Source organism: Mytilus galloprovincialis, chromosome 5, assembly GCF_965363235.1.
Source record: "Mytilus galloprovincialis chromosome 5, xbMytGall1.hap1.1, whole genome shotgun sequence".
In the NCBI taxonomy this organism is placed as follows: domain Eukaryota; kingdom Metazoa; phylum Mollusca; class Bivalvia; order Mytilida; family Mytilidae; genus Mytilus; species Mytilus galloprovincialis.
The window spans coordinates 95,758,705-95,770,561 of NC_134842.1; the positions used below are offsets into that span (position 1 = coordinate 95,758,705).

At 31.9% G+C, this 11,857-nt stretch overlaps 1 protein-coding gene across 1 annotated transcript; it reads left to right on the forward strand.

Moving 5' to 3' along the window:
• On the forward strand, nucleotides 1-11,094 carry LOC143076790 (uncharacterized). The gene is made up of 7 exons (XM_076252663.1): nucleotides 1-138; nucleotides 707-1,009; nucleotides 1,234-1,509; nucleotides 3,276-3,662; nucleotides 4,063-4,197; nucleotides 8,666-8,705; nucleotides 9,119-11,094. Exons 1-7 carry the CDS (start codon nucleotides 81-83, stop codon nucleotides 9,354-9,356), a joined length of 1,437 nt encoding a protein of 478 aa, XP_076108778.1. The 5' UTR covers nucleotides 1-80; the 3' UTR covers nucleotides 9,357-11,094.
• The last annotated feature ends 763 nt before the right edge of the window (nucleotides 11,095-11,857 follow it).

The following is an 11,857-nucleotide window of genomic DNA, read 5'->3' on the forward strand; positions in this document are numbered from 1 at the left end:
ACTTGACGAGATAACACTTACATGTATATGTGTGCTGTATTTTAATGAAAATATGTCTTATTTTGATTTACTATTTATAGATGGAGCCTAAATTTGCATTTGGTCTGCTGTGCTTCCCATTGACATTCCTGGTAGTCGGTAAGCTGACCTATTGCAAGCCTAACTTTTCAATATGTTTCTTATTCTAGTTAGCTATATTATATTAAGATATTTTTCCTTAACGTACACAAGTATGTGTGCATGCATATATGGTAGGTTAAACTGCAAAAATGCATACAAATGTTTAGAATGTAACACTTCATTATTATTTTGTTCATAATGAAAAGATGAACAACCGGATCGATAAAAGTTATATGTTATATTTATATTTCATGAACAATATTACATTCCATTTTCTTCTCAGAAAAGATCAGTTTTATAGATTTCTTACATTTTAACAATTCGAATTTTGTTCACAAACTTATAGTTAAAGCATTTAAAATTTTGTATTCATCCGCAGTTTAAACACTTTTCAATGTTTTCCAAGCATATCAATGCGAGATGATTCAACAATCGCGTCATTCATTAATAGTAATATATCAGAAATAAAGCTTATGTTTTTTTTTAAAAATAAATGTAAGTTACTTTGTTTTAATTAAAAGTAATACGAGTTCCTTACAAAATTAAGTTAAATTAGTATATTGATAATTTATGAAAACCAATCTAGGAGTATCGAGTGAAGACGTCTATGCAACAGAAGGATCTGTAGTTCGGTTGGTTTGTCCCTTTACCGCTAGGAGTGGTAAGATGACATGGCGAGGACCACCACAACTTTACCCTTACAGTATAAACACAGAGAAAAATTTGACAATATTCCTATCAAATAACCTTGAACTAACAGGCAATTTCGAATCAGGAGAATATTCATTAGTAATTCAACATTTTACTCCATCACATGCTGGTCAATATCAGTGTGATACTGTTAAAAACAGAGCTGCAAGTCAGCACCGGTTTAATATTTTTCTTCAAGGTAAGTAGTTAACACTGAAAAGAAATATTTCTACTTTAGTCTGATAATTTACTAATATTCAATGTTCAAAGTCATGAATAAGTAATTAGTTTTAAAAAGTAAACTGTAAACTCAAGCTTGTAAGACATACTTTTCAAGATAAACACATTTTCTTTATGTCTTTATTTTGTTTTATGAAATATAAAGATTATTCGTTTTTTTTAAAACTGCAAATGTACCTGTAGATGTCATAAAAGTGAATCCATCTGAAAGTTGGTGCAGAGGATCCTCCGGAATTGTGTTAGAATGCACATTGCAGATACTTAAAACTTCAGCTTGGAAAAACAGATGGACACATAGCTTCAAAGGTCATTCAATTCGGTATCTAGAAGGTTCAGTCAGTGGGTTCTCTTCTTCCCTACGGATAGATGCATGCTCCATAGAAGATGAAGGAATTTACACCTGCATTTGGTATTCTGATGTCGCCGAACATAATTCCTCCGCGTCAGTTAAAGTATTATGTAAGTATTCATCATTTCTTTCAATTTTTTATTTGCTTAAATTCACTCATGTTCAAATTAGATATCACAAAATATACACTGTCAGAATGTATTTTTCATTTATTTAATATGTGCATACAACATAAAAGTGTGTTTGAAGAGTTGACGTTTAAAAGAGCAAACCAGGTATGGTCTTTTCCAAATTAATATTCTTACCTTTCTAGTCAAATCCTTTCTTCTTAGAAGATGTTCCTCATTTTGTCATTTTCGAAGAAAATTTTATATAGTACATGAATGCAATAATAACATTAACGGCACCAATTTTCCTGAACCAGATGCGCATTTCGACAAATCATGTATCTTCAGTGATGCTCGCAGCCAAAATATTTGAAATCCAAAGCTTATATAAAAGTTCAAGAGCTATAATTCAAAAGGTCAAAAAGGTATAGCCAAATCCGTGAAAGGAATTAGAGCTTTGCATGAGGGAGATACATTCCTTAATTTATGATAATGTCTAACATTTTGTAACAGCAAATTTTAATAATACAAAAAAAATCCGTATTTTCATGCCAGTACCAAAGTAATGTCTACTGGGCTGGTGATACCCTCGGGCACTTACAGTCCACCAGCAGAGGCATCGACCCAGTGGTAGTAATAACATTGACGGTACCAATTTTCCTGCAAAGGTCTTTCGTTAAAGAACATACAATTTTACAGACCACGGGAAAAATCCATTTCTATGTATATTAAAAAAATATTTATACTAAAATTTGGTAGTTTCAATCCATGTTCAAATGCAAGAGCACAATATTTTTATCTCAAGTATGTCCTAACCCCTCCATTTTAAATCACCGACTACTCCTTTATTTGAGTATAAATATAACATAAATTAACAGTTTCGTCGTGGATTATCAAGCTTTACATTTTTCAACATGTCGTGTACATTTTATTATTTTGTACAGGTTATTACTTGTACAAAATTTTCATACAAGTAATTACTTGTATGATGCCATCATACAGGTTATTACTTGTACAAATATAATTGTAATTACTTGTATGAAAATTTTGTACAAGTAATAACCTGTACAAAATAATAACATGTACACGACATATACATGTATTAAAAATGGCGACAATATCACCATCAGTCTTCAATCGATTTAATGACTACATTATTTTGTTACAGTCAATGAAATGCAAATGAGAGTGTTTTTTTTAGTTACGCATTAATATATTTTGGGGTTTTTAGTGTCAATTGGTTGCTGTATCATTTACTTAAATGAAATAAACACTATAAATTCCGTGCGTCCGACGTACTGTTATGAATTTAGCTTTACCCGGAACTCTCATGCAGAATTATATTAATAATTCAAATAAAGCTAGCGGTACGTTAATACACTACAAATGTTGTGAGCTGTACGACATAATACTAGAAGAAATAATCTATTACATACACTTCACATCTCCTTAAATTAATATGAGTAAAGCAGATATAAGTTAGCTTCAATCTTCAAATCTGTGTGGTATATACATTGAGAAAGATAGCAACACTGGTAAAATAAAAAATAAATGTGAATGTTTTAATGTAGCTCTTGACGTATAATATGCGAGTGTTATGTGTTCAAATGCGTTTATTTGGTGAAACTTCGGTTTGCCGTGCAAAAAATACTAACAACATGAGTGTTACCTATCCTAGTCTGTCCGAAATGGTCCGGGTAAGCTATGTATGCATAAATCTTCTTTTCTTCAGATCTAATAATTATATGCTTTTTTTTTTTGTCTTACAGCCAAACCCTTTTTTGTACACAAATCTTCTTTTTTTCAAGACAAATTCTTGATTTTTCAAATACGTATTTATTCAAATCCTGAGCCGAATGCAATACAATGGTTTCATAACAATCAAGTCATTGATGATCAAAGAATGTTAAATACATCACTGAGTGAAACTATGGTGAAAATTTCTCTTCATGACAAGAAAGTAAATACAACCGGTTATTTAGTTTTTCTTAAAACACGATTCATGTCGGAACACAGCCCAACTGTCTTCAAGTGCCAGATAAGAAATAAAGAAGGTGCCATTAATGTATCATTTGATGAAACGTTGACTTATGTATTCAATGGGAATATGTTCACATTATCAACGATGGGTAATTCTAGTACCGGATATGAAACAAGTAAGTCAAAATATATATTTTTGGAGATGTTTTCATCATAAAATACAACATCATTTACCGACCTGCTATTCGTTAACTCGTGCACATATTCTTTTCCGCAGTAAACTCGAGTACCCCTAAAGGCATTACAAAAAGAAAAGATCAATGTTTGCATAGCTTCTTGAACGCTTCACCTTTACAGATTAATGATTACAATGATTACTTGAAAAATTGTAATCAATTACAGCTGATTAACGATTACAATTACAATTACCCCAATTCTGTCAATAAGCTATTGTAATTCAAAACAAGCTATTGTTGTTCAGGCCTATATATAGTATTGTTCGAGTAATTGAAAATACACTTGTGTTGTTCCCAATATTGATTTGTATGCTACTTTATATAATTATTCGTATTCCAGTTCACTCGAGTATATTTGACATTATAAAAATATACATGCCAGGTGCTGGTTGTGTTGTTTTGGTTGGCTTGTCAATAATTGCTATTATTATTTTTCGGAAAAGGAAGAAAAAGAGTACATCTCAGGTTCCAACAGGTATATTTACTCAATTGTTAAAACCATTAACACTGTTCTTAAATCATGTAAATTGAAAATGAATAACAAAGATCAGATCTCTGCAGATTTTTTTTCATCGTTTGATTTAGTTTTCAACACGGCAGTTTCGATATAAATGTTTCCAAAACACTGACATTTTTCTACGCGTAAAAGTATTCTTTTCACAATTATTTTTTTTTCATATCAATTTCCCTTTTTGCCTTAACTATTACCTTAACAGACTGTAATAATTACTCTTTCATTATATGCTAATGGTTTCAAAATAACCATTTCTCGTTCTGAGTAATATTTTAATGATAAGTTTTAAACGAGTTTCGGTCGTCCGTTATTTGTGATCTGAAAACGTTGATCTCTTGCATAGCATACTGTTTTTATAGAAATAAGTGATTGAACAATGATCATAAACCCTTATTCCGTTATCATGGTTTAGTAAGCTCGTTTCCATTGATTTTATAGTTTGATCCTAAAGTTGTGCTTTTATATCTCTGCTCTGACCCAGATAAGAAGAGAGTTTGTACCTGAAAACTAGTTTACCCAGCCACATATTGTATGTATTTGTTCGAAATCAACAGCCTGCAACTCATTGGTTGCCGTTTGTTGTTGTATATAATATTTGTTTATCTTCATTATTTTGTACACATATCATGCCTTTTTTTTTGTTTCACATTTTTCATGTCTGGGCCTTTTAAAGCTGACTATGCAAAATTGGTTTCGCTCATTGTTGTATGCCGTACGGTGAGCTATATATATTAACTTCTATACCATGATCTCTGATGAAGAGTTGTCTCATTTACTATTACTGGTGTACCAAACCTTCTTTTTCATATCAAAAGAGCCCCGATATGATAGAAAAAGAGAAAACAAATGGAATATGTTTTTTACAATGTGTGTACCAAGAACTAAATAAAATTACAACAAATAGGCACGACAGCAACAAAAGACAACTCCTCCATAATAATCTATTTATTTGAAACAGGCACATATATACCATATGTATTAACAAATTACAAAGAATGGACTATGTGTACAAAATTGCTATGTCAAATAATACACTTTAAAGGATATCATACTTTTAAATCGTAGTTCAAAAATGTTTACTGCATCTCTGGAATTGATTTCTGAATTTCATAAAGAATGCGCGAGAAAACCGTGATTACACTGACACAAAATTGCTGAATCGTTTCATTTGTCAAAAAGATACACGGTGGGTATGGTTGTCCTGCGAGAGAACGTACTGTGCTGGTGATTTATTCCTGACGGGTGCTGGTGGGTCCTGATTCTGTGCTGGTGGGTTTGTTTACATTGTATCAGAACGGCAATAAAATGACTGTTTTGTTGCTTAATTTTTCTCTGATGTGTCATAAGTACCATGCAAAGTATATTACAACAATATTATATTGCAAAAGTCGTGCAAGTTCGTTAAACGGAATTGTCCTGACGCTGTGCTGGTGATAAGAAAAACGGTCCTGGTTCTGTGCTCCTATGTCCTGGTTCTGTGCTTTTATATTTTAGTTAAACGTGGCATATATTCAAGATCATTGATGCTGTACTGTTATTGACTTATAAGCTGATGTCTGCTTTCTTGAAATTGACATTTTTGTGAATCTGTTTACTGTTATAATGAGAGAAAAAATACCCCCATTTTTTAATTTTTTTTTAAACTAACTGTAATCTTATTTATTGGCCTGTTAATGGAACCCTTCTTGCCCCCTTTTAAGATAAGAAAATATGTTTACGATTTTCGGGATTACGATCCTTTTGCAAGATCACCAAAATATGTTGTAATTTATACCATACTTATATAAAGTAGATGATGTGGTATGTTTATTGTCAATGGACAAATTTCCATAAGAAACCAAAGGAAGTATGTGTTAACAACCATACGCCATCGTACGACCTTCAACAATAACCCATAAAATAAAAATGTAAAAGGTTTTGCATAAAAATGGAGAGCAAAAATATAGAACAAAGGACTTTCTGAGCGTTTGAATCATGTCTTTAGCAGCTTAAAACACATTTGGTTGTGAACAATTGAGTGCTGACTATAAGAATTACAATTGTATTGCGGGTTTGTTTGTTTGGTGTTTTTGTTTGGGGGGGGGGGGGATGGGGATAAGTTAGAGCGAGGTTACAGTGAAAGCTTGGAATAGTTTCCCGTAAGATTTAAAAGTTGTATTGTAAAAGAAAAATGTATCTTATAGCTATTAAGAATCACTTGCTGTAAGATTTTTCCAACAATTTTTGTTTTTGTCTAAACGGTTATCAGGTATTATTTTTTTTCGAAAGTTCGATAGAACACTAAAAAAAATCACTATTTTATGAAAGGGCAGGCTAGAATATGTCAGAGAATGAAGACGAGATAACCTAGAGAACACTAATAAAATTAAGATTTCTTAGCTTTTTTCATTTCAAAATAAATATTTTTTATAAAGAATTACGGGGGAGGAAGTGAACAATGTGTCCTTCTATTCTATATATAAATATTTTTCATGAATAAAAATAAAATGTGCCTTGATTATAATTGAAAATGAGTAAATGGAAAAAAATACCCAACTAAAATACACTTTTATTTTAATATTTGTAATATCACTAAACTTTTAAGTTTTGTGTGTCAAACACACCATCTCTGTAGTAAGATATTTCACTGCATTCATTTTTTTTTCTTCATTTTTTTATATTGTGAATTCATAGAATTATTATATTAAAATGTAGCCTTAATTTATATTTAATAAAAACTGAATCTAAAGCCAGATATATCAAACATTTTTGTTTCCATCTATCCGTTTTCAGGACTTTAACAATCAACAATAACACGCCTGGAAAGTAAAATGCGTACTCGGCTGTCTGTAATCGGCCATTTTTAGACACCCCAGGCTCCTAAAAAACAAGCCGGGGTGGGGTTCAAAGATGCAAATTAAGTACTTATATCCATATTTTATCTTTTCGTGTACGGTTTATGACCCCTCCTGTGGCCTGTCAATTCCGAAATGTGCAAACTGCAATAGTATCAAAACAGCACAGACAATGAATAATAGAGATTTATTTTGTACATATATCAAGGGGAAACGTCTTGCAAAGCATTATTATTTATAGTTCATTATTGAATTTAGTAGAAAAAGAGAATTTAGTGAAAATAATCACTATTTTTGTAGAAAATTCACAGACCTTTGTACAGAGATTTTTGTTATGTTTAGCATGGGATAAACACAATGGTTCATTACCGAGTAAAAAAAATCAAAATGTCTATCTACCTTGCACATTTCAGAAAATTCAACCACACCAGAGCAGATAACGAAACTGGTTCCAGCAACATTTATAAGCAATTTAAGATTGTGACCCTCACAGTTTCCATTCACCACAAATATTCTCGTTACAACGAATCATTTTAAATACAAAAATACGTGTTGCATGCAGCCTTTTGTTTATCTATTAATATATGTATACGGATAAAGTTATGAAAGGCAGCAGGGTCATCAGGGTGAGGAGTCCATGTCATCTGATATAAATGCTAAGCATAGATCTAGAAAGCGACATATAATCATGACATTAAAAAAAGTCTCTTCTTTTCGACTTTTTTCAAACAAATTGACACATAAAATGAATTATATAGTATTGTGGAATTTTTAACTTATTTTAGATACTATATATTGTTATCTGATATTGGACGAAAGATGTTGCCCTTTTATGTTATTATGTAATACAAGTTCAGATCATTTGAAAACACATATTAAACAGCCAAATGGATGTACAAGAGCTAAAATAGGAGTCATAGATCCTGTTGGCAACAGCTATCTGGCTAATTTTATTGATTTTGTAACATTTGTTTCAAATATGACCAACTTCTTATCCAAAATCACCAGCACCGTATCAGGACCCACCAGCACAATGACAGGACCCACCAGCACAGAATCAGGACATGCATAAATTGAGAAAATGCTAAATTTTAATAAATTGCAATGTTTTTTCACAAAATTGTTTTGTCGTGTGGATTGCGGTATAGAAAGCGGACTCTATGAGCATTTTTGTTTTATTTTTTCAGTTCGAGATTTTCAGAAAATGAGCATTTTTGTGTTACGCTTACTGAAACAGTTTAGAGGGTCATTTTTTTAATGGTTCATATATGAACCCATAAGAAACAAAATTGAAAAATCTCAACTGTTTTTTTCCATTTTTTATGAGTGAAAACGTCAAAAATCATCATTTTTGTCTTTGTTAACATTTTTTCATTGATCACCAGCACCCGTCAGGACCGAATCACCAGCACAGTACGTTCTCTCGCAGGACAACTATACCCACCGTGAGATAGGTGTATCTCTTAAAATCATAAGATCTTTTGTATCTGTAAATCATTGTTAATGAATTATTAAACATCGATGAAAAATTTGAAATTATATTGGACTTAAAAATAGTTGCAAAATGTTCATTTTCGTTATAAATATCGTTTTAGTGCAAACCGTGGAAGCAAATATTCCAGGAAATAATGAAAGGTAAGAGACAAATAACTGTGATGTTTGACAATTTGGAATAGCTGCAATAATGTAGTGTATACGTCAAAGAGATCTACCATTATTAAGTTTTAAAATTTACAGATTTAACCGATAGCTAGATATTTACGATAACATATTCATTCCTATATAGAGCAAAAAACATATATCTCTTTCATACAATGTGCTCAGGTATTTCCCCTAAAGATACATACCATACAAGGAAAACATAATCTTTGATCAACATCTTTAATGTTCAACAAAGTGTACATAAAACTCTAAATCCATCATCTGGTACTAACTTTTTAGGATAATGCAAATTGATCGGCACTTGATTCTTGATTCAATGATACTTAAATGTTTACAAAGCAAAGCAAAAACAATACTGGTTATATATTCTTTATTTCATATACAAGGCTTATTTCTGATACTGCAGTAAAAGAAAGAAGAAGAAACTCTGTGCAATCTTATCATGAATATGAAGAAGTTGAAAGTCTTACTTCCTCGCAATGCAGCCATTTAAACGCTGATCAAGCGTATGAAAATTCCGAAGATGACGTCACAGCAGACAAATGTTATATAAATGAAGTTGGATTTCATATGTATGAAGATTTAGACCACGATACAATGAGTGAGTTAAGAGAATACAACTGATGTGTATAATCTGAGTCTATATAATACTTATCAATTATGAACTTTTGACGAGGTCAATACGTTATATATGGACCTGTTCAGATTATATTGACCGAGGACCAAGTTGCCATGTGTGACGTCGTGACGGCATAAATCTAAATTCAGTTGCATTTTCATATTGACCACCAATATACGTATTAATAGAAACATATCGTCAACTTACATTAAATCAGAAACAAGGCGACTGATACTATAATAACATTTGAAACACGTGATCGTGATATCCAATGAAAACAGTAAAATGCCACACCATATGTTAAACGGCTAGCAGGGATGTTATAGTCATTCCTTAGAAGGTTTTACAGTAGCTTCATGTACCAGCAGTGTGATGATCGTTATAGATGTTTTTATCACATTTGACGACGGCTATGTAGTAACAATTCCGTCCTCTTTTTTTCTGATTTTGACAACACCGATTGAATTTTTATTTTACTAACTTTGCTAACCATGACCAATGTGACGGGTCCCATTTGTCATTAGCATCAAATTGTCCTAGTTCAGTTTGATATTTGGTAAGGTTCGTGTTTTTAACTTTTTATGCCCTACCTACGATAGTAAAGGGGCATTATGTTTTTTGGTCTGCGCGTCCGTTCGTTCGTCCGTTCGTTTGTCTGTACCACTTCAAGTTAAAGATTTTGGGCGAGGTAGTTTTTGATGAAGCTGAGTCCAATCAACTTGATACTTTGTAGACATGTTCCCTATGGTATGATCTTTCTAATTTTAATGCCAAATTAGATTTTTTACACAATTTCACGGTCAATTGAACATGGAAAATGATAGTGCAAGTAGGCCATCCGTTTACTTTGGACACATTCTTGTTTTTCTATGAGGTGCTTTTAAGACTGCTGTTCGTCTGATCATGTCAGTCTCTATTCGATTTAAATAATGTGATCACGCAAAAAGTATTCTCCGCTTTTAGTATAAATATATTAAAAGTTTACTGTCTTATTGATATCAAATTATGTAGTAAAACGTTATTTTAAATTTATAAACTGGTTTGTAAAAAATCTATTCTTTTCTTTGTTAGACTAATCAATCGCATGATCGGTTAAAGAGGTCAATACTGCTCAGTGAAAACAAATTTCATTGGCATTTTTTGAAAACAGTGTAAATAAATATTCTGGCACTTGTATGTGTAATTAACAAATGAAAGTTGAAAAAAATGAGGAATGGCCTCAAATGTATACTCACTAACCATGAGACCCTGCCCATTCAGCCAATAAAAGCCTTTAGAAAGATAATTTGTGAGTGCGATTCTCACTTTTGACAGTTGCAAAGAATGCAAGTGTCTTGAGGCGCAACTATATATTCCTGTACATTAAATGGTTCAGTATAAGATTTGATTACACTAAGTGGCTGAATTGCACGACATTGCACATCATGACAAATATGATCTAGCACATTTGAACAGATATATCATGTTATGCATAAAAAATAAGTCAAAGGAAATTTGATCCCGGCCGAGACTGATACTTTTCGCAAATATCCCTTCAGAACATGATATATACGTTTTTTTTAAACTCTTTATACAGAAAGTCGGGCTCATATGAAATGAAATAATTCTTCTATTTTAAAGCTGTGATTCATAAACATGTATATGCATAATTTTGAGGATATGTACTTTTATGCGTTCGAGCTGTTTCTATGTAATGTCATTGTATCTATTGGTAATCGTCATCATTAAATCGTTCTTTTTGTATAGATGTCTTTTTCATTTATATGTACACCACGCATTTTTGAATATACAATCACGAGGCTGGTGGGGTGCAGTCGTGTTATTTGACATATTTGTTTTCAGTCTTCAGGTTACCTCTTTCAATCAATATTGTTTAACCATGTTGCCTTAATAATCCGAGTAAGGTTATAATGATTCCGAATAATTTTTGCGGGAAGGAGCTCGCAAGGGTAAAAATGGGAATAATCAAATGGCAAATACCACGGTATATAAAGCAATTTCAGGCATATGCACGGACAGCAGTGAAAACATATTACTTCATATACAATGAGGAATAAGGTAAGATTGAATAAACACTGGCTACCAACCAAACAAAATCCGGCATTATTGTATAAGGTGTGATAATTACAAATATCTTACTAATCGTAATGTGAGGCCATAAAATCAACAATTGAATTAATAAAATGATAAAAACAAAAGGGTATGTCAGTTATTTATTGACCGGATTGTACAACTGTTTATGTAGCATTAGCTGTTATACAACCGTTATTATTATACTTCACGTTAAAGTGCCATATTTTGATTGGCTGATACGAGGGTGTTAATTTAATTTATCACATGGCTGAGAGGGTTTTAATGTAACCCTCTCGTCTTGACCAATCAAAAATCGATAGTTTAAAGAACAATGAATTGAATTTACATCCAGTAATTAAATACATTGTTAAAGTTCTACGTTTTGGCTCAGATTTTATTATTTGACTGTAAAAAAAAAACAAACAAACAAAAA